This window comes from Triticum aestivum, chromosome 2D (genome assembly GCF_018294505.1).
Source record: "Triticum aestivum cultivar Chinese Spring chromosome 2D, IWGSC CS RefSeq v2.1, whole genome shotgun sequence".
Classification (NCBI taxonomy): Eukaryota; Viridiplantae; Streptophyta; class Magnoliopsida; order Poales; family Poaceae; genus Triticum; species Triticum aestivum.
The window spans coordinates 338,154,539-338,177,332 of NC_057799.1; the positions used below are offsets into that span (position 1 = coordinate 338,154,539).

Consider the following 22,794-nt stretch of genomic DNA (forward strand, 5'->3'; position numbering starts at 1 on the left):
CAAGGAGTGAAAACTGTTATGACCTGGCCCATGCAAAAAACACGACCCAAGGCTACAGACGACGCAGCCGCAAGTTCGCTCATCCCTAAAGGCCCAACAAGAAAGGAAGACACTGTTGGGATGGATAAAGGGGGCGACTAAGCACGGGCACTTCTTGCGGGGAGACCCAACGGACACCGTGGGAGTGCTCCCAGCACACCACTTGGTGTGTCCCACCGCCGTCATGTGACGCGTGCTGGACGCACCCCACATGAACTATTTCTACGTGTTTCGGGGTTTTTTATTATGGGGAAGGGCGTTTTGAATTTTCCTTGGGTTTTCCTAGGTTTTCATGATTTTCTTTCTTTCTTTAATTTTTCCCCGCGTGAGGCACACCGGTGAAGAATCACAAATATGCTTCACAGTTAAGCACCTATACTTCCCGAAAAGTGAAAAACACAGTTGTGCTTCCACGTGAAGCGCAGCAGTGCTTCTCATAAAATGAAAATCACAGTTGTGCTTCTTGTGAAGCACAATTGTGTTTCTCGGAAAATGAAAAGCATAGGTGTGCTTCCGGTTTCCGGTTTTCACATGTTTCCATTTTTTTCGTTTCCTGTTTTTTGTACTTTCTGATTTGTTTTATTTCTCCTAACCAATGTATATTTTTGATTTATGATTTTCTGAGGTTTTTTGGGGGAAAAGTCGCCAAACCTATTAACATGGGATCTAGTTTCTAATATCTCGACGCAAGAATCGCAACAGCAAAACAAGTTCATGATTTGAATGCACGGTTTAAGAGACAAAAATGTTTTTAAAAAGCCGAATGAACATAAAAAGAAGCATAAAACTCACCGGTCACGACAAGTGTCACACATGTAATTGTGCCACTTGACACACAAGAGAAGGCTGGCCAACGCTGACATCTCCATTCAAATGTACTCGCTCACCATCTCAAAGATGTTCGTTGAACTGTAACTACATTTCATATTGCCAGTTTGCCACTAGCATATTCAACAAGTGCGGCGACTATGATCATGAGGATCACACATATTCTGAATGGGTCTAGACACATAGCACACATGTCCGACCAAAGAATCTTGTCTATAGCTTTGGTTAGGGTTGCAACCAATTCCCGTTTCATCTCACGAGTTCCAAACCCCGGCAGCAAAGAAAGCCTGTAATTCCTCATCAGAAAGAAATAAAATCTGGTAGAACTAAAGCCTGTAGATGTTTGAACAGCAGTAACAGTATCATTCTGAGGATAAAGAGGTGCCAAAGATAACATCTTGCCCAGACCTGATCCAGTAAAGCTATGTCCATTGGTGAGGTTTTGATTCTTAAGCGCTGCCTTAGATTCAGTCGGTAGGGCAATTGGCAGGGGAATTTTCCATGGCAGACTGCTCGCGTTTCCACTGGAGATGATGACCAGAGGACTGCTTTGGACTAACCCCTTTCTGGAATGGTGGCGAGTTCCATGGCAGCGGCCTCCCAATCTGCTGAATAGACGCCAAAAATCCAGGAGGTGCTTCTGCTTTCCGCATTACCTGAAAATACAAGATCTTAATAACAGAACTATTGACTACATGCTGTAATCTGGATCTGGTTAACTACTGCTGAGAGTGTAGTTGAGCTCACGTGATCTGAACTTATAAGTTACAACGAACTTTGATATGCCTCTGTTTCATTTCAGTAAACATTTTAGCCTAAGATGAGGTCCACTTTGTCTATATGTACATTATGGAACACCAACTTTCCAGTTTTGATGATGGGGTTTCTTTTGAGAGAAAAATATGGTTATATGAAGGCAAGCCATATATCGAAAGGAACAGAGAAAGGTACAATTTAACAACGGATACAACAAGCTTGATAGTGAAAACAGTCTTACTGTGAGAACTCTAGAGTAAAACGACGTCCCACTCAAAGACAGGGCCCTCCCAATAGATTCCTTGTCAGCAAAAGTAACAAATGCAGCCCTGGGAAACAACAAGAATTAACAACAGATATGGAGCTTGTAGATGCCACAGATGAAGAAAGCAAGCTGAAACTTGGCATGAAAGAATATACCCTTTTGGGTGGCCAGTAATTGCATCTGTCAACATATTGAGCTTAAGCACTGTCCCACACTTCATAAAATGTGTTGATAATGCTTCCTTGGTTGCCGCAAAATGCACCTAAAACAATCACCCAGACATGTAACTCACCAAATTTATCCTCTATGATGTAATTAGAATGAAGAAGCCTTTTCAGTCAAAAGAATGGAGCAAAAATTATAGTTATCCGTGGCGAACAAAAATAAAGAGATGGGTTCCTTTTACATACATTTGTCACAAGAACAGTTCTGGCATCGGCATCCTCCTCTAAATTCGAATGGGGCCCTACAAGAAAACAAAATTTCAAAAGACTCAATTCCATCTGTGGATAAGAGTGTTGAGCTGGTGAACAAAAAATAGGAAATTGCTCAATATATTTAAAACAATCCACATTCCAAGGCGCAAACAGAGTTGCTTCAGAGTTATCTCTCTGTAAATAAAAAGTAACTTCAGAGTGCTCAAACAGTTAAATGCTGCCGGATCTCAAAAGTTTGACTATCCTTACTGCCCTCTGGAAACAGGTAAACAAAGCAAAAAAGAAAGGAATATTGGCCCGAGGGGAGGTGCAGACAGCAGAAGTTTTTTTTTAGCAGAAGCTGAGAACCACGACTGATACATCACAGTTAACCATACATGTCATGATGTGGACAACAAAACTAGCTTTCATGCAAAATAGGCTGGGTGGTACAATTAGTTGGCGTGTAGTCAAACACATCATAAAATCATTAATTGATTGGTGCTTAATGTTTTTGGTCATTTCATGGAATACACTAGACTGGTTAAGCACAAGTTTGAAGTTTCCTTAACTGCGTTGTGCTTCAAGCCGGCAATTCGACCTATGGGTTTGGCCGCTCATGTCACCCGACCCAAATGGGTAGGGTATGGGTCGTGCTCTTTGCCCATGGGTCGCCCATGGGTTGTACCCATGGGTAACCGATTACTCATGGGTAGGGTATGGATTCGAATTCGTGCCCATGGGTTACCCATGGTTCGCCCGATTATTAAGAAGTATATATATGTTTTATTTTACATGAATTGTGAACATTTTTTGTGAAGATTTTTTAGGACAGCATGCACCCACGTTGCTTAGTTATTCCTGTAGAGAGACAGAACCATGAATTAACAAAATGCTTAGGTCAGTAGCATCAAGAGATCAACAAGTTTGGCTTGTTGGGCCTCCAAAGCCAGCCCATGCATCCTGTGTGTTGCTCTACATGCACAAAGCAAGCAAAATACATGCTTGCCAGCTGCATTAGTACCACCTCGCCTAGCGAGCACATAGGAAGTCGAGCGCTGCCTGTATAAGAGACTAGAACAGTAGCGATCCTCAGTTCGAAGTGCATGGCACCAGAAGGGAGCATAAATTAAATAATAACAAAAATACTAAGCCCGGCGGGTGCCCGATTGGGTCAGGTAACTGCGTGGGTTTGGGCATGGGCATGAGACAAGACCCGTGGGTAGGGTCATGGGTGAGCGATAGACCCGATAAGCATTCCGGGCATGGGTCTAGTAGAGGTCGACCGAACCAAACCCGACCCGACTGGTGCTGATCTTACTTTATAAGCTGTTGTGAAGAAACAAAAGCCTTTAGTCCCAAACAAATTGTGAAGAAATAGTTGTGGCAATTCAGTATCATGTTATGCAAACAAGATCAGAACCTAGCTGACTCCTAAAATTTTACCAAAATAAAAGCACATGTACCACCTTGCTGGATATCTCTTGTGTTGTTCTGTTAGCCAGGATGCAACTTTGATTTACTTTGGTGTTGATTATACCAAAAGGACTAAACATACATACGCAAACGGCAAACATAACTCTTGTCTTGTTCAATGGCAAATATACTTTTCCACCTCTTCTCTCTTCTGGATTTTGACATAAACACAGATACAAAAACGGCAAACGTAATTCTTGTCTCTCCGAATGGCAAATAGGACTTTTCCACCTCTCTTCTGGATTTTGACATAACATACTTGTTTGTTCAGATAAAGCCAGCTTTGTGTCCATCAGCATATTGTTAATTTCAAAGTGTGTTTAAGCAAATAACAACCAAGTGCCAGTGTCCAGAAGGAACTTTCGACGTTTCTAATGTTGACTCGACAAACCAAATTAAATAAAGGAAAACAGCCGAGTGCAGCGTTTTGGTGCCCAGGCTCATCTGCATCCAAACAACAACAACAACAACAACAACAACAAAGCCTTTAGTCCCAAACAAGTTGGGGTAGGCTAGAGGTGAAACCCATAAGATCTCGCAACCAACTCATGGCTCTGGCACATGGATACGGCGCACCACCAGGGGGGTGACGCCCGGGCCCTTGCCCATTTGCCACCACACACGGGTTACGATGTAGCGCGTCGCTCAGACGGTTACGCCCCAACGAATATCTTTTGGGTTTCATCTCCATAAGAGTGGCTGAGTTTTTACGTTGGCTCACCAAGCCTATCACAACCCTCCTCCTTTACCCGGGCTTGGGACCGGCTATGTTGAAAATCTTTTGGGTGCCCAGGCTCATCTGCATCCGGTTAGAAAAAAATCACAACAAATTCAAAAAATTCCAAAAAAAATTGCATGGTAGAAAATTTATTGTGTGAGGTCTGCTCCAATTTTCAGATCATTTGGACATCTGAGTAGCTCTCAGCAAAAAAGACAAATCGTGTCAGAACAGTGCATGAACAGTAAACTTTTTTACAGACCCTGAATTTGACTTTTTTGCCGAGAGCTGCTGTCCAAATGATCTGAAAACTGGAGCGGACCTCACGCATCAAATTATCTACCATGCAAAAAAATGGGAATTTTTTGAATTTTTCTAGTATTTGTTTTGACTTTTTTCATCAGCGCGGGTGCAGATGAGCCTGGGCTCAGAAGTGGATTATCGAAAACAGCCTGTCTTTCATTGTTTGGAACCTCCTTCATCTGAGATAGCAGTCTCACCTTTGTCCTCAAAGTTGGCTCTGACCACCATCCTGCCTGCCCCTCCACCAAGCCATTACTTCCACAACAATGCTTTAGTAGATTGACACAGCTTTCCTGGCACTACGAGGCATGGTTTCCTAGGACACCGATGTGGCAGTTTACAAAAACAGTGGCACATGCAAGCTCCAGTAACATGTCACTGCGGACGCTAATGCAGAAGTGCTGGCTGGAGAGAGTGAGAACAAGGACTGTGGTTGCGGAAGAACAATCAGCTGCAACCAATCCGCAGGCAAAAAAGAGGATGCAGGAGCTTACAGCCAAATAGGGTGAAGTGGAAATATACAGGGACCACATCTGGTGATAAAATAAATAGTGGAAAATCTTGTAGATTGGGCTCCTCAAACGGATCTAGAGAATACAGGGCAGCCTGGTTGGAGAAGCAGCGGCATGTGGGTCCTGAAAAGGCCCGAGCCACACTGTGGTAGAACATAATGCTGAGCTTTGATACATCTTCCACATGGCCAGCTGCTAGAGGGACGAATCGCTGATCATCGGTGCGTGGAAGGTTTTTGAAGAAATTATCTCAAATTCTCGGCCATTCGAGTTGCGAGAGAGTTCTCTTTGATCTTATTCTGACTGCCAAGTCATTTGATATGGAAAGAACCTGATTTCCAAGTGGGTAGCTGGCCTGTTTCACAAATTTTCTGGTGGGTATATGGTTTAATAGCTTTGGCGGACAAGCAGATTAAGCATCAAACTTCAGGGAGGTAACAAGTCTTTCTACAAATAATATGAATTCTGTGGAGGATAAAAGATTGATTAACTGGTTTCCCTGTTTTGATGTCATTTCAAATCATATGGATTCTTGTATTTTGGCTGTCTGTTTTTGGATTAAGTGATGGGAGTATCATCATATTTTTGCAATTTATAGCCAAGAACATAACGCTGCTATGCACCATTGTAGAGCATTTCACCAATAAACTGCCCTCGTGTTTAAACTAGGGGGCTCTTGCTGCCAACATAGACAAGAGACCATACAAACCAGTGAAAGGACCAACAAATTACAGATGACCATTTTTTTCAGGACCGCAGTCACAAGCAGCCAAGTATATTGACCTAGGTGACTATATCACTGATAATAAATCGCTAGAAATAATTGCAGATGACTCACTCAACAGATGACCTAATAGATTTGCAAGAACAAACTGGTGAACCAACTGCTATCTCAGAAAATTATGTTACGCTATATTTTGGCATGTAGTAGTAAATCCAATGTCATTTTCCTTAGGTTCCTTTGTATGAATGTATTCATATAGAAACAGAAGGGACTAAAGAACAATAGGACAAACCTGATGGGAGGGCTCCTTGCTTCCCATTGTTTATCTGCGCCTGCTTGGACCGAAGCTTGAGCATGTCTAGTTCCACCTGCTTTAGCTTTAGTTTCACATCCAACATCTCCTGCATAATCAGTTACGACAACCATTTTAGGTCGCTAGAAGATCCCAAATAGAAAACAAGTTACTCAACAAGGATAGCTTACATCTTTTACTGGTTTGTTACTGTAATTGCCACCATCTTCACGAACAGAAGACCCACTCTTGGACTGTGCAGGGCTGCTAATTTGCTGACTTTGCAAAACATCAGTTCCTGAATTTAGCCGCATATTTAACTGGGACAATTTGTCAGATGCTGATACATGTCCTTTAGACGAGTTTGCATGCCGTGCTGGTTCAGAAGCTGATGCAGGTAAGCTCTTCACCTTGGATATGAACTCATTCAAACTTTGTGAACCAAAACTTTTCACTGGCGGAGTTGAAGTAGACTTCTGGCTAATAACATCTCTAACTTGATGACGATTACGCTCCACATCACCAAAATTCAACCGACCGGTCAGCCTGCTTCTGTTGGATTTCTCCCCAGGCTCATGTGCGTGTGCTGTATTGACATCTGGGTAACTACTGGAAAAGTTTCCGGAATTTACTCTGTCAAATAAATCGCCTTCCGTACTTGAGTTAACACGGCATCTTCGTTCATGCTCAGACACCATTAACTTGGCCTTCTTATGCATTATATTTTCAACATGCATGTTGTCAGCTTCTGTAGCTAAACCTTGATCCTCCATAGCAGGCTTCCCTAGCCTGTCCCAAACATTGCGGGGCCTTCTCATGGATTCTGGCACTTCACCATCATCAGTTCCCACGGCCACAGGCAAACGTCTTGTTGAGGAATTTCCTCCAAGATGCTCATCATGGGGTTCCTCTGCATTAGGTTTTCGAATAACAGTAAATCAATATCAAAGAATACCACTTTTGATCTTTTGGCAAACAGCCGACCCCAAAACTAAAACCCAGGACTGCTAGTGTAGTTTCCCGAATCAATGCAGTACAGAAAGGAATATGGATCAGCTCAAGGTAGTATTAGTAATTTTGGTAGTTACCATTTCAACTCTACAATCTATTCCCTCCGTCCCATAATATAAGAACGTTTTTGACATTAGCGTAGTGTCAAAAACGTTCTTATATTATGGGACAGAGGGAGTAGTATTCAAGGATAAGGAATGTTGAGAAACATAACATGGATTCCCTGACTCCATGCCATAGGATCAAAGTCCGTACAAATTGCAAAATCATATAGTTTTTTTTAAATATAGTTTGCCAAAAAAAAAAGATACTCCCTCCGTTCTTTTTTATAAGACGTTTTGGACAGCTGACATTGAACTGTTTTGGGCATTGTCTGAATTGTCTAAACGTCTTATAAAAGTGAACAGAGGGAGTAGAAGATATGCACCAAGAGAGCCATCATTTAGATCAGAGGACAACACTATGGAGTTATGTTATAAAGTCCATATATGGTATTATTGCCTTTAAGGTTGCCTCTGTAACGTACTTTGGCAGTGTGGCCATTTCTGACAAAAGCAATTATTCTCTTTTTCAATAAAAACAAGTTTGAATCCCTTCTTTGTTCAATCCATCTACAAGCAAACAGACAGAACCATTTTTCATGCAATCTCAGTTGCACCTTCAATCTTGTACTCTCATTCGGGATTGAGTTGAGACAAGCCAAACTGGACACCAAGAGCCTGAATCAGTACAACACTTCAACCAAACTGGACAGCCACATGAAAAAAGTCCTTTTAAGGGACATTTGTGAGAAACTTAGCCACTTCAACTTTCTAGAAATACATACACAACTTCCATAACTAAGGGAAATCACATGTTGCTTGTATGTATAGAACTTAAAGGCAAATGATTTTTCATAAGTTAAAGTAGAATTATCAGAACCTTAACTCCATTTAAAGGCACACATAAGCATGCAAGCTAACCAGGGGATGTTAGATAAAACAAGAGCACGCACATGACCCCAAAAAAAGATTGTTTACAGACCATCTTGAATCATATTCAGGCAAGATAATTTTAACGGAGAACTATAGGGATGACCGAAGACTGTATATTTATTGATATAGAAGAAGAAAATTACAAGACTAAATACGAGGATATTTACAGAGATATTCATACAACTTTGGAAGGACATTAACCCGCAAAGTAAGAAAGCATCGTTATCTTCTTTAAAAATTGAATCGCCTAGCCTTATAGAAGCTGGTAGACATCTTTTTTAGTAGAAAAAAATGCAGCATGAAGTAAAAATACAAAGTACAAACAAAATGTTCAGATGAAAAAAAGAGAACCGGTTTTGATAAAGGGGTGTGCATGTGACATATAGATGTGGTCCAGTATAGAATACATGGCACGAGACATTTAGTACTTCTCGTGGGTGTATTGAGTAGTTTGAAGTAGTTATCATATGCCAAATGGTTCAAGAACATATTGTCCTAGAATTGAGCTGTTGCATAAGAAAAAAAATGCTTGCCTTGCATCAATGTATGTTCAGTCTTTGCAGCTACACCAGACTGCCGCACGGAGGAACTTCTGCCAGCTGTTGAACTCCAATCTTTCTGCTCTGACATAGAATCATCAAGTTAGATGCATCCTTTCCATAGCACATCCTACAAATGTAGGTACTTAACAACAGATGCATGGCCTATTGAGTATTTACCTTCTGATGCTGGCCCTCCCGATAACATTCGTCACCAGCCACCATTTTAGGGGAAATGGTAACAGTTGAACTAATGCGTCGCTGGGCCACATTTTGTCCCTTAGTTAAATCAAGCTTGTGAAGGCCATTATGCTCTTGTGGTACTAAGATATTTGAGTTTACCTGGTCAACAGTGGATGAGTTTGACTGAGTGTTCGTAAGTCATGATACGTGCATAATTTGGGCATTTTGACTTGAAAGAAGTTAACAGATGCTCAATTAAGTTGAACTAGTGGATAACTGGATATGATGAAGACAATTAAATGTTGTGTGGCGACTGATGATTGTAAGAGGAAAGAGGGTAAGATCCTTACAATATGAGCCTCCCCGGGTTGGGTTTTTGTGACCAGAAGATTTTTCTTATCATTCCGGTCCTGACTTTCATTTTCCAGTCTATGTTGCACACTAGAATCATCAGCCAGTGCTACAGCCGTTTTGCTTAGGTAACCCCAAAGCCTGCTTAGTCATGCAAAAAAACATCATGGCCTCATAAAAGTACACATATCAAGAACACAACTAATTGATTAAATGGCAGCTATAATACCATGCAACAAATTTTGCACTATCATCACCAAGAAAGGCCTCCAAATCATCGCGTGCTTGATACTGATGTTTCCCATTACAAACTAAAATTACAATGTACTCCTTTAGTCAGGGAGAAAAGAAAAGAAGAATTATCAGTCATTATGCAATCAACAGCTATAAAGCATCTTGTTTATATTAGCATGAAAACAAACATACCAAGAACTCAAACAGTCGAATCTTGCATATTTGGCAAAACATGCAATGAAAACTCACGGTTATCCTACCAACTAAACTAAAGAGAGTAATGTAGTCCTCAAACCTGGCATACAACATAGCAACATAGAAAACTGAGGAAGTTGCCATCTATAGCCAACATGCACTTATCAAGTGAGGACGCCAAGGTTGTGCTTCAATGTTTCTTTCTTTGAGATTATCAATCCAAGACCCAAAAAAATCTAATGAAAACACATTAGGTGTAGGCAAGAGGGAACATACACCCTTTTCTTTTCTTCTTTTTTTGCGGGTGAACATACACCCTTTTCGAAGGGAAATGATCACTAGATATGTGTTGAGACACTCTACTGCCCCTTCGCATGTCTTCTTATGCAAATATCCTCTTCATTATCATGAATTGGTCAAATCACCAATCTACAAATATAATTGGACAACTGAAATTGTACTGAACTACATGTGTTCACTTTATCTCAAGGTGATGTGAAAACAATACAATCCATTTTACAGCCTTCAATATTACTCCCTCCATTCAAAAATATAAGATGTTTTGGATATTTCAATATGGACTACATACGGACTGGAATGAGTGAACAAACACACTAAAACATGTCTATGTGCAACCGATTCAGAAAAAAGTTAGAACATCTTATATTTGTGATCAGAGGGAGTATTATACAATGTCTCTACAGTCTTCCATGTCAATGAAGCAGCACCCAGAAACATCTTAATCACTTAAATAACTGGTGAAAGTTACTACTGAATAAAACTCATCATCAGTGTCCCGTCATATTTGACTCATAGATCATATAAACCTGACCACAACAATACATTTGTGCCTCAAACACGCTGGCTTTGCCACAGTTAGGTGTTAGTGGCATTGTGAACTTATGCTTTATGAAGTATCTATAGGCTTGTGTACTATAATGCTTAATTTGCAAATTGTAGGGCACAACAATGGAACAGAGGCACACAAAAAAAATGTCAATTACAAAAGGTTAATGACCTGTGAAATATGAATCAAGGTTATCAGCGAGGTAAAGAGGTAGGTATATCGAATTGATAAGGACTGTTTATGAGGGCTAAGAGAACACACTGGTCCATTATGTCAGAAAACTACTTTAAATATATCTTGGCACCACTTCTGATGCGATTGAGGCTGGGACGACCAATTAGAAGGCTCACATTTCTGAATTGAGATCCTGGGAAGTCCATACCTAACTTCTATAGAGTTCCTAGGAAAAGTTAAAACAAGCCAAATTTTCCAGATAGATAATCTAATCCATCACCTCTCCAACTTAAATTTCACTTGGGTGCCAATCACTCGACCCAGGCAGAGCATTCAACAAACAAGCACATGCATATAGTCCATTCAGAGCCACCCCAATCCCCTTGGTACAGCCCCAGACGTGGAGGCCCATCCACACTCATATCGTGACATTCCCTAGACCAATTAGCACACGGAACCACGCAGGATCGAGACACAACCGCATCCCACCAAGTATCGGCACTGGCAAGTTCTAGGGCACGCGTGCGTGCGAGAGAATGAAGGGGATATTTGGGGTGGTACCGCGAGGGTCTCGTCGGAGTAGTTGCCGAGGAATCGGGGGAGCACGTCGGCGACGGCGGAGCGGAGGTCGGCGGCGGCCGGCGAGCGCCGATCCATGCGGAACGACCGCTCCTCGGCAGCGAACACCCGCCGGAGCCGCCGCTGCAGCTGCTCATCCGCATCCGCCTCCTGCCCCATCTTTCCGCCTTTTGGGAAAAGGCAGTGCCCGTGGGTGAGAATCTTCTAGCGGCTACTGGGGCCAGTCGCTACTAGTATGTGTCAGCGTCAGCCTGCGTGCGTGCGTGCAACCGGTGTGCTGTTTACCGTCCCTTCCATGCTCCCAACGTTTTTCATCGATCGTCACTTCGAGTTGTTCCAATCTTTTGAAAAAATTGGACATCGATTTCTTTTTATGGATGGAGATATCGATTGTTTACGTGTAGGGCTGCATTTTGTAGAATATTTGTCCTCTAGCCCTTTTTACTTTTTTAGGTTAAAGCTAAATGTTATTGATCAAAGCCACATGATGTGAAATGCAAAATTGATCATGGATTGGCCCGACCACAAGTGACGCCTCTACTCAAGAGATTAGCTAAGTTTTTTGCATCTAATTTGCCGCTCGACCTTTGAATAAAAGTGCAATTAAAATTTGTTGCTTGCTGCTTGATCTCCTTGATGATGTTCCCATAGCTGCTATCCATTCCTTTGTCGATGTCCTTGATCACCTGTTTCGAATCTGAAGCAACAACGAAGTTCTAGAGAAGCAAATCTTCGGCTAATGATAAGGCCTCGTGACATGCAATCCCTTCCATGTAGGAGATATGACCTAGAGGCAATAATAACGAGAGATATGACATGGGCCTCCTCTGTCGATCTGTAAGCTTCACTCCTCAGCACCGGACCCGCTTGTCGACAAGCTCGCGAGGAAGTTGTCCACCTGCCGTGCATCAATGCTCTCACTTGTTGATCGGCTATCTCTCGCTCGCCATGTGTTGTGTGCCATTCCCGCCCATATTCTGACCGCTCTCGCCCTCAATAAGTCTACGCTGGCTTGTGTGGACAATGCAAGGTCAATTGGGCGTGCGTGTGATGCCCGGTTCAGCTTGGGGGCCTTGGCTTCTGAGATCTCCACCGCGTCGGCATCGCCCTTCGCACTAAATGGGTATGGCTGCAGTGGACTGATGGTGGGCGCCCACCTCCCGATCCCCGCATGAACGCCTCCACGTCCTGGATTCTAGGCAATGGCTTGAGTTGGCAATTTTTTTTACGAATCATTGGTTGGAGGTGAAAGTGCAAGTGTCACTTAAAGTATATTTGGTGTAATGAAAATATGGTTAGAGGGACTAATATTGAGTGCTAAGGTTTATCTCAGGATATTGATTCCAAGTTATCCTTGATGGAGATGTGCGACCCCCTCATTTCAAAAAGATCAAAGGCATAGTCTACCGGTGATTCGAAGGTTTTCTTTTTGGTTCGATTCAAGTCGTAGGAAAGATAACACTATTAAGAGGGGTCGGTGTGGATTTGTATTGTGTGGGAATGTCATTACCAAAACCAAACACCAGCCTACTGCTACTTCTTGAGCTTGTGTTGGTTTTTCCTTGAAGAGGAAAGGGTGATGCAGCAAAGTAGAGATAAGTATTTCTCTTAGTTTGAGAATCAAGGTATCAATCCAATAGGAGACAACGCACAAATCACCGAATACCTGCACAAACAATCAAACAACTTGCACCCAACGCTATAAAGGGGTTGTCAATCCCTTCACAGTTTCTTGCAAAAGTGAGATCTGGTAGAGATAGATAAACGACAAACAAACGGTAAAGTAAATATTTTTGGTAATTTTGGTTTATAGATCGGAAAGTAAAAGAATGCAAAATAGTAGATCGGAAACTTATATGATGGAAAATAGACCCGGGGGCCATAGGTTTCACTAGAGGCTTCTCTCAAGACAGAAAATAATACGGTGGGTGAATAAATTACTACCGAGCAATTGATAGAAAAGCGCAAAGTTATGACGATATCTAAGGCAATGATCATGAATATAGGCATCACGTCCGTGTCAAGTAGACCGAGAAGATTCTGCATCTACTACTATTACTGACCGCTGTCCATCATGCATCTAGAGTATTAAGTTCATAAAGAACGGAGTAACGCATTAAGTGAGATGACATGATGTCAAGGAATTAACTCAAGCAATGTGATGAAAACCCCATCTTTTTATCCTCGATGGCAACAATACAATACGTGCCTTGCTGCCCCTGCTGTCACTGAGAAAGGACACCGCAGGATTGAACCCAAAGCTAAGCACTTCTCCCATTGCAAGAAAAATCAATCTAGTTGGCCAAACCAAACCGATAGTTCGAAGAGAATTACAAAGATATCAAATCATGCATAAAAGAATTCAAAGAAGATTCAAAAAATATTCATAGATAAGCTGATCATAAATCCATAATTCATCGGATCTCGGCAAACATACCACAAAAAAGTATTACATCGAATAGATCTCCAAGAAGATCGAGGAGAACATGGTATTGAGAATCAAAGAGAGAGAAGAAGCAATCTAGCTACCAGCTATGGACCCGTAGGTCTGAGGTAAACTACTCACGCTTCACCGGAAGGGCAATAGAGTTGATGTAGAAGCCCTCCGTGATCGAATCCCCCTCCGGCAGGGTGCTGGAAAAGGTCCCTAGATGGGATCTCAAGGGTACAGAAAGTTGCGGCGGTGGAAAAGTGTTTTCGTGGATGCCTCTGTTGGTCTGGGGATATATGGGAATATATAGGCGAAAGAATTAGGTCACGAGGTGCACGAGGGGCCCACAAGGGTGGGGGCGCGCCCTACCCCCCTGGGCACGCCCTCCGTCCTTGTGGCCGCCTTATGGCTCCTCCGACTTCATCTCCAAGTCTCCTGGTTGTCTTCTGGTCTGATAACCCACAAGTATAGGGGATCGCAACAGTTTTCGAGGATAGAGTATTCAACCCAAATTTATAGATTCGACACAAGGGGAACCAAAGAATATTTGAAGGTATTAGCAGCTGAGTTGTCAATTCAACCACACCTGGAGATTAATTATCTGCAGCAAGTAATCAGTAGCACAGTAATATGATAGTTTTGATAGTAGTGACAGCAGCAACGGTAATTTTGTAGCAAGTTTAACATTGATTAATGCAATAGTAACGCAGCAAGGTCAATAAGGATAAATTCGTAGGCATTGGATCGGTGACTTGTTGGATGATATTCATCATGTGACAGTTATAACCCAGGGCGATACGGCACTAGCTCCAGTTCATCGATGTAATGTAGGCATGTATTCCGTAAATAGTCATACATGCTTTATTAAAAGAAACTTGCATGACATCTTTTGTCCTACCCTCCCGTGGCAGCGGGGTCCATATTGGAAACTAAGGGATATTAAGGCCTCCTTTTAATAGAGAACTGAAACAAAGCATTAACACATAGTGAATACATGAACTCCTCAAACTACGGTCATCACCGAGAGTGGGCCCAGTTGTTGTCACTCCAGGGTTGTCGGATCATAACCGTAGTAGGTGACTATAACTTGCAAGATCGGATCTAAAACATGGATATAATGATAAATTCATAAATGGGTTCAGATCTGAGTTCATGGCACCCGGGCCCAAAGTGACAAGCATTAAGCATAGCAAAGTCATAGCAACATCAATCTAAGAACATAGTGGATACTAGGGATCGGGCCCTAACAAAACTAACTCGATTACATGATGAATCATCCAACTCCTCACCGACCAGCGAGCCTACGAAGGAATTACTCACTCCCGGTGGGGAGCATCATGGAATTGGCGATGGAGATTGGTTGGTGATGACGAAGAACGAAGATCCCCCTCTCCAGAGCCCCAAACGGACTCCAGATCTGCCCTCCCGAGGAAGAATAGGGCTTGGCGAAGGCTCTGTCTCGTGGATCACAATAATTCTTTCTCCCTGATTTTTCTCTGGAATAATGTAATTTTATAGTATCAGGGGGGTCATCAGCGGGGGCCACCAGGTGGGTACAACCCACCTGGGCGCGCCAGGAGAGGGGGCGCGCCCTGGTAGGTTGTGCCCAACCAGGGGGCCCTCTCTGGTGGGTCTTGGCTCAAGAAATTCTTATTATTGATATAAAAAAATCCTCGCAAAGTTTCGTTCCATTCCAAGAACTTTTATTTCTGCACAAAAACAACACCATGGTAGTTCTGCTGAAAACAGTGTCAGTCCGGGGTTAGTTTCAGTCAAATCATGCAAATTAGAGTCCAAAACAAGAGGAAAATCGTGAGAAAAGTAGATACGTTGGAGACGTATCAACTCCCCCAAGCTTAAACCTTTGCTTGTCCTCAAGCAATTCAGTTGATAAACTGAAAGTAAGAAAGAAAAACTTTTACGAACTCTTTTGCTCTTGTTTGCATAAACAAGCTTAAACAGCACCCAGGTTTTTAGCCAACATTATAACTAACCATGTCAACAATAACATTTAAAGATTATAATGACTCATATCATTAACATAATCAGCGAGCGAGCAATAATAAGATATCTCAAACAGCAACATGTTGTCAAAACAACCATGATATAATATGGCAATAGTGGTATCTCACTAGCCATTTCCGAGACCGCAAAACATAAATGCAGAACACCTCCAAAGTTCAAGCAGCGACTAAACATTGTAATTCATGGTAGAAAAGATCCAGTCATGATGCACCCAACATTAGCTACACACAATGCATAAATCATGACAGCTGTGCTCTACTCAGTTTCTGGCGCTTGTGTTTTAGAAGGTGATGACACAACATAAAAGTAAATAGAAAGTCCCTTCGCAGAGGGAAGCAGTGATTTGCAGAGGTGCCAGAGCTCGGTTTTTAAAACAGAGATAAATGATAATTTTGAGACATCCCCCCTTCTTATTCACTTCACGGCCATCAGTTATCAACATCTTCCATGCTAAGCACGCTAGTGGCGGTTCCCAAGCGGAAAGTAAAGGTTTTGACTCTATTGGGAGTTTTTGTTTGATTTTTCAAGAGATGAACTCTTTTTCATGTTTGCAGTTTGGGACCGGGCATCCCTATTACCGCCCATTTCCTCGTGCGATGGCGAGTGAATAAACGCTTGACCTGAGGATAACCCGCTTAGCACGGAAGATATCGACCACCTCCTGTCGTTCCATGAACAATCCAGGCACACAAAAGGATAGTTTTTAGAAGTTTTTAGAGGTGGCACATGCAAATTTACGTAGGACGGCAGGGTAATACCATATATAGGTAGGTACGGTGGACTCGTCTGGAATAACTTTAGGTTCAAGGTTTTTGATGTACAAGCAGAATTCCCACTTAGTACAGGCGAAGGCTAGCAATTAAGATTGGGAAGCGGCCAGCTAGAGAGCAACAACGATCATGACCAGGCATTATGCATAAGTAACATTGGACACTAGCATGAGTAGGATATGAACACCATGAACATAAATATTATAGAGGCTATGTTGGTTTTGATTCAACTACATGCATGAACATGTACCAAGTCAAGCCACTCGAACATTCAGAGGAGGATACCATATCATCATACTACATCACAATCATTTTAATGCTATGTTGATATCCAAGATAAATCATTATCAACTCCCAGCTACTTATGCATGGCATGAGAAACTATAATCTCTAATTGTCATTGAAAACATGTTTAATCATAATGGCTTGAAGCCTGGATACTAGGTTAAACATATTTACACAAACAGAACAAGTCGCGAGTTCATACCAGTTTCTCTCTGCCACGGCCAATTCATCGAATATCGTCATTATTGCCTTCCACTTGCACGACCGAATGATATGAAAATAATAATAGTGCAAGAATGACGTGGACTAAGCTGGAATCTGCAAGCATTTTATTCAACAGGAGAAGACAAGGTAAAATGGGCTCTTTATTAATTCAACAATTATTCATATGAGAGCCACTCAACATTTTCATTGTGGTCTTCTCCGTGGTGAGACTCGAACAAAAAGAAAAGAAATTTAGAGAAACACACTGAAATATTTTTGGAGTTTTTGGTTTTCTTGAACAAGCAAATAGAAAGCAAACACGAGAAAAACTATTTACACGGCAAAGCTCCCAACAAGCAAAAGAAGAACAAGGAAATCTTTTTGGATTTTCTTTTGAATTCTACCACTAAGCATGCATAGAAAGTAAATTACTACAACTAATTTTTTTGGTTTTTCTAAAGTTTTTCAAACACACAAGAAGAAAGCAAGAAAATAAATCTAAGCATGGATGATACAATGAAAAAGTGTGAACACCGACAACTAGAATGATATGTGAACATGAATATAATGTCGATGAGAACACGTACTCCCCCGAGCTTAGGCTTTTGGCCTAAGTTGGTAATCGATCAATAGCATGGAGGGTAGTAGTCGGCGTGGTAGCTCACGGAGGCTCTCGATGCGGATGCCTCAGCACGCCGTGCCGCCAACACTGCCGCATTATGAGCTCGGGCCTCACTCTCAAGAACAAAATATCTTTCTTTGCTGTTATAATCAAAGAGAGCAGGCGCAAGCAAATATGTGTCCACAACATGTGATTGGTTAAACAAAAAATTATAAGTGAAGTTATCAGCCCTTCCCTTGAGAATCTTATGATCTTTTAAGGCATCAAAATCTAAATACCGAGTGGGTAGGATAGGGTCAAAGGGCAGATGTGAAACACCCAGCCCCTCATGCTAGACGTGTGGCATAAATTCCACCATAAAACGAGCCACTTTTGGCGTTATGCTGAAGTCTACGTGCAACAATTGCTCCAAGTTTATAATTCCTTTCACCAGTGAGAGCGGTGTGAATGAGGCTCAAGTCTGGCGCACAAAGTATGCTACAGTCTTGCTTGCCTACTATGCATTTCCCGTTAAATAATGCAAAGTACTGAATTGTGGGAAAATGAATGCTCTTTATTTTTCCTTGTCTCACTCCCCTACCTTCACCGTAACAAAGGCTAATCAAGAAAGACTCGAACTTATCCTTTGATGGCTCATCAAGCGAACCCCAAAATGGAAGTTTGCAATGGTAAGCAAAATTCTCTAGTGGAATAGTAAATGGTTCATCATAAAGCATAAAAGACACCCTAGACTCACGTGGAAAATATTTAAATCCTTTGACAAATGATTCAGTGAGAAGATGGCGTTGTTCACACTTATCTGAGAGGTAGGGACCGAGATCCGCATTGTGAACATAATGCTCAAATTCCTCCTTGATGCCCACCTGCACCATATATTCATCGCAAGGCCATAAGCATGTTTTGGTAGCGGCATCTCGCGTGGAACTTTCACTTGGTTCAACATAGGACCGACGAGCAGAACTGTCAGTAGAAGATGCCCCCGAGGATCGTCTCCTTGAGGAACTCCTTCCAAATAGGTTTATCATGTCCGCGTAGAATTTTTCCTATGAAAAAAAAATCTGAATTTTTAGTTCACAAAAATTTTCCAACCAAACTTCACAAAACTAATAGCAACTACTCATAGGGATACATAGAGGCCATGGCAAGCATTCAAACTACTTATAACACTAAGAACTGAGCATGCAAGCACATTTACAGTAGCACCAAGAGTAGCTATTTATTCAAAGTATAAACCATTAAAACAAAAACTAATTGGACAAATGGTGGAGTCACATACCAAGCAACAATCCCCTGAAACAGTTTCGGAAACGGAGCTTCGAGCAAAGAGATTGAAATCCGCGGGTTTGAGCTCAAGAACACGGGAGAGAGAGCAATAGGGATTTTTTTTTCTGGAGGTGAGTGATGACGTGGGCTAAAGAGATAAGTGAGGGGGCCCACGTGGGGACCATAACCCACCAGGGCGCGCCCAGGTGGGTTGTGCCCACCTGGTGCACCTCCCTCTAGTATTATTTGCACCAAAAATTCTTAAATATTCAGAAAAAATCGTATAAAATTTTCAGGGTATTCTGAGAACTTTTATTTTTGGGTCATTTTTTTATTGCACGGAAAATTCAGAAAACAGACAAAACATGGCATTTTATTTTATTTAACTAATAAAAACAGAGAATAAAAAGTAGGGACAGAAAGTAGTGCTTACTAAATTCATCAACTTCATACCGTTCAAAAATGATTCATTAATAAGGTTGATCAGGTCTTATTAACAACCACTTTTGATTAGCATGAAACCGAAGAACTTTCGTAAATCACTAAGTTACCTCAATGGGGATATGCATTTCCCCAACAATAAGCATTTCATATTTCTTTTTGACAGTAGGTAGAGGTATTTGAAAACTTCCAATAGTGATTGTCAGAGATTTTTCAATAACATTAATACCATTCGCTTGGAATTGTTTCTTCGGAAAGTGCACCATATGCTCATTACCATTGATATGAAAAGTGACATTGTTTTTATTGCAATCAATAACAACCCCTGCAGTATTCAAGAAGGGTCTACCAAGGATAATCGACATGTTGTCGTCCTCGAGCATCTCAAGTATAACAAAGTCAGTCAAAATAGTAACATTAGCAACAACAATGGGCACATCTTCATAGATACCGATAGGTATGGCAGTTGATTTGTCAGCCATTTGCAAAGATATTTCAGTAGGTGTGAGTTTATTCACATAATTCAAAGAGAAAGGCATAACACTAACACCAGCTCCTAAATCACACACAGCAGTTTTCACATAATTCTTTTTGATAGAGAAAGGTATAATTGGTATTCCCGGATCTCCAAGTTTTTTAGGTACTCCATCCTTAAAAGTATAATTAGCAAGCATAGTGGAGATTTCAACTTCCGGTTTTTTTCTCTTATTAGTGATGATGTCTTTCATGTATTTTGGATAAGGAGGCATTTTTAAGATGTCAGTCAAGCGAGTACGCAAGAAGAGTGGCCTCAGCATTTCAGCAAAGCGTTCAAATTCTTCATCATCATTCTTTTTAGTTGACTTGGGTGGAAAAGGCATAGGTTTTTGAACCCACGGTTTTCTTTCTTTACCGTGTTTTCTAGCAATGAATTCTCTTTTATCATACCTTTTATTCTTGGGTTGTGGGTTATCAAGATCAACAGGTGGTTCTATCTCAACATCATTATCTGGTTCTTTTTCATTTGGTTGAGTGTCTTCACGAACCTCATCATTATCTTTTTCATTATCACTAGGTGAGTGTTCATTACTAGATTGAGTTTCAGCATCTGAGATAGAAGTTTCATTTTCATTATCAGGAGGTTTTTCTATTTCAGGTTCACTAGAAGTGTGCAAAGTCCTATCATTTTTCTTTTCCCTGCTAGAAGGACTTGGTGCACTAGTGTTAGCTCTTTGTGAATCTTGTTCAATTCTATTTGGGTGTCCCTCAGGATAAAGTGGTTCCTGAGTCATTTTACCTCCTCTAGTTGCAACTCTAACAACAAAGTCATGCATATTATGATTCATTTCATCAAGCAATTCTCTTTGTGATTTAGCAACTTGTTCTAACTGGGTTTGTACCATAGAAGCATGTTTTCCAACACCTCTAACATCATTTGATATTCTAAATAACAAGTCACTCAAGCGAGCAATCATATCAGAATTATATTTCAATTGTTTCATAACATTTGCATTGAAGTGATCTTGTTTTCTAATATAGTTTTAAAACTCATAAAGGCATTGACTAGGGTGCATATTGTGAGGATTATCATTTTCATTGAACTTCATAAGAGAATTTACCTCTACCACCTTAGGCATTGGTGGTGTATTAAGCCCATGTATTTCTTCAATAGGAGGTAAATTTGTAACATCCTCAGCTTCAATACATTTTTCCTTCATAGATTTCTTTGCCTCTTGCATATTTTTAGGACTGAGATATAATATACCCCTCTTCTTCGGAGTGGGTTTAGGTGGTGGTTCAGGAATAGTCCAATCATCATAATTTTTCAATATGTTATTCGATAATTCTTCAGCTTGTCCAACAGTTCGTTCCTTGAAAACACAACTAGCACAACTATCTAGGGAGTCCCTAGAAGCATCGGTCAGTCCATTATAAAAGTTATCAAGTATTTCATTTTTCTTAAGAGGATGGTCAGGCAAAGCATTAAGTAACTGACAAAGCCTCCCCCAAGCTTTTGGAAGACTCTCTTCTTTAGTTTGAGCAAAGTTAAATATTTCCTGTAAGGCAGCTTGTTTCATGTGAGCAGGAAAATATTTTTCAGAGAAGTAATAAATCATATCCTGGGGACTACGCACACAACCAAGAGCAAGAGTATTGTACCAAGCTTTAGCATCACCCTTTAATGAGAAAGTAAATAATTTGAGAATAAAGTAGTTGCGCGTTTTCTCATCATGAGTAAAAAGGGTGGCTATATCATTCAACTTAGTAAGATGTGCCACAACAGTTTCAGTTTCATAACCATGGAAAGGATCAGATTCAACCAAAGTAATTATGTCTGGGTCGACAGAGAATTCATAATCCTTATCAGCAATACAGATAGGTGAAGTAGCAAACTTAGGATCACATTTCATTCTAGCATTCAGAGATTTTTCTTTGTACTTACATAGTAATTTCTCTAGATCATCTCTATCATTGCAAGCAAGAATATCTCTAGTTGCTTCTTCAGTCATAACATAACCTTTCGGTACCTTAGACAATTCATATCTAGGAAGGCTAGTTCTAGCAGGTGTTTCAGGGGTTTCAGTTTCAAGCTCATCATCAGATTCAACATCATGTTGTATTACTCTAGCAATTTGTTCGTCAAGAAAATCACCAAGTGGCACATCATCATTATCAAGCAAGGTACTAGCATCATCATACGCATTATTCATAGTAGAAGTAGCATCATCAATAACTTGCGACATATTGGAATTCATAGCATGTGGTGGTGTTGCAAGTTTACTCATAATAGAAGATGAATCTAAAGCAGAACTGGATGGCAGTTTCTTACCTCCCCTCGTACTTGAGGGAAATATCTTTGGCTTAGGATCCTTCAGATTCTTCATAGTGATAATATGATGATAATCCCAAGTGACTCAACAAATATTGCTATGCTCCCCGGCAATGGCGCCAGAAAAAGGTCTTGATAACCCACAAGTATAGGGGATCGCAACAGTTTTCGAGGGTAGAGTATTCAACCCAAATTTATAGATTCGACACAAGGGGAGCCAAAGAATATTTAAAGGTATTAGCAGCTAAGTTGTTAATTCAACCACACCTGGAGATTAATTATCTGCAGCAAGTAATCAGTAGCATAGTAATATGATAATTTTGATAGTAGTGACAGCAGCAGCGGTAACAGTAACAGTGATAGCAGTAATTTTGTAGCAAGTGTAACAGTGATGATAGCAATAGTAACGCAGCAAGATCAATAAGGATAAATTCGTAGGCATTGGATCGGTGACTTGTTGGATGATATTCATCATGTGACAGTTATAACCTAGGGGGATACGACACTAGCTCCAGTTCATCGATATAA

At 41.1% G+C, this 22,794-nt stretch overlaps 1 protein-coding gene across 1 annotated transcript; it reads right to left on the bottom strand.

The window, feature by feature from the left end:
• Nucleotides 1-903: 903 nt before the first annotated feature.
• Nucleotides 904-11,642, bottom strand: LOC123053044 (uncharacterized). The gene is made up of 11 exons (XM_044476423.1): nt 11,399-11,642; nt 9,617-9,717; nt 9,387-9,528; nt 9,034-9,195; nt 8,848-8,932; nt 6,521-7,239; nt 6,330-6,438; nt 2,299-2,354; nt 2,044-2,150; nt 1,865-1,952; nt 904-1,523 (listed from the first exon to the last, which is right to left on the bottom strand). Exons 1-11 carry the CDS (start codon nt 11,573-11,575, stop codon nt 1,335-1,337), a joined length of 1,935 nt encoding a protein of 644 aa, XP_044332358.1. The 5' UTR covers nt 11,576-11,642; the 3' UTR covers nt 904-1,334.
• Between the last annotated feature and the right edge of the window lie 11,152 nt (nt 11,643-22,794).

Coding starts and splice junctions, on each gene's coding strand:
- LOC123053044 (XM_044476423.1), bottom strand. CDS start 11,575: ATGGGGCAGGAGGCGGATGCGGATGAGCAGCTGCAGCGGCGGCTCCGG. Junction 7,240..8,847: donor TGAACATACATTGATGCAAG/GCAAGCATTTTT, acceptor AACCTAATGCAG/AGGAACCCCATGATGAGCAT. Junction 6,439..6,520: donor GTAACAAACCAGTAAAAGAT/GTAAGCTATCCT, acceptor CTGATTATGCAG/GAGATGTTGGATGTGAAACT.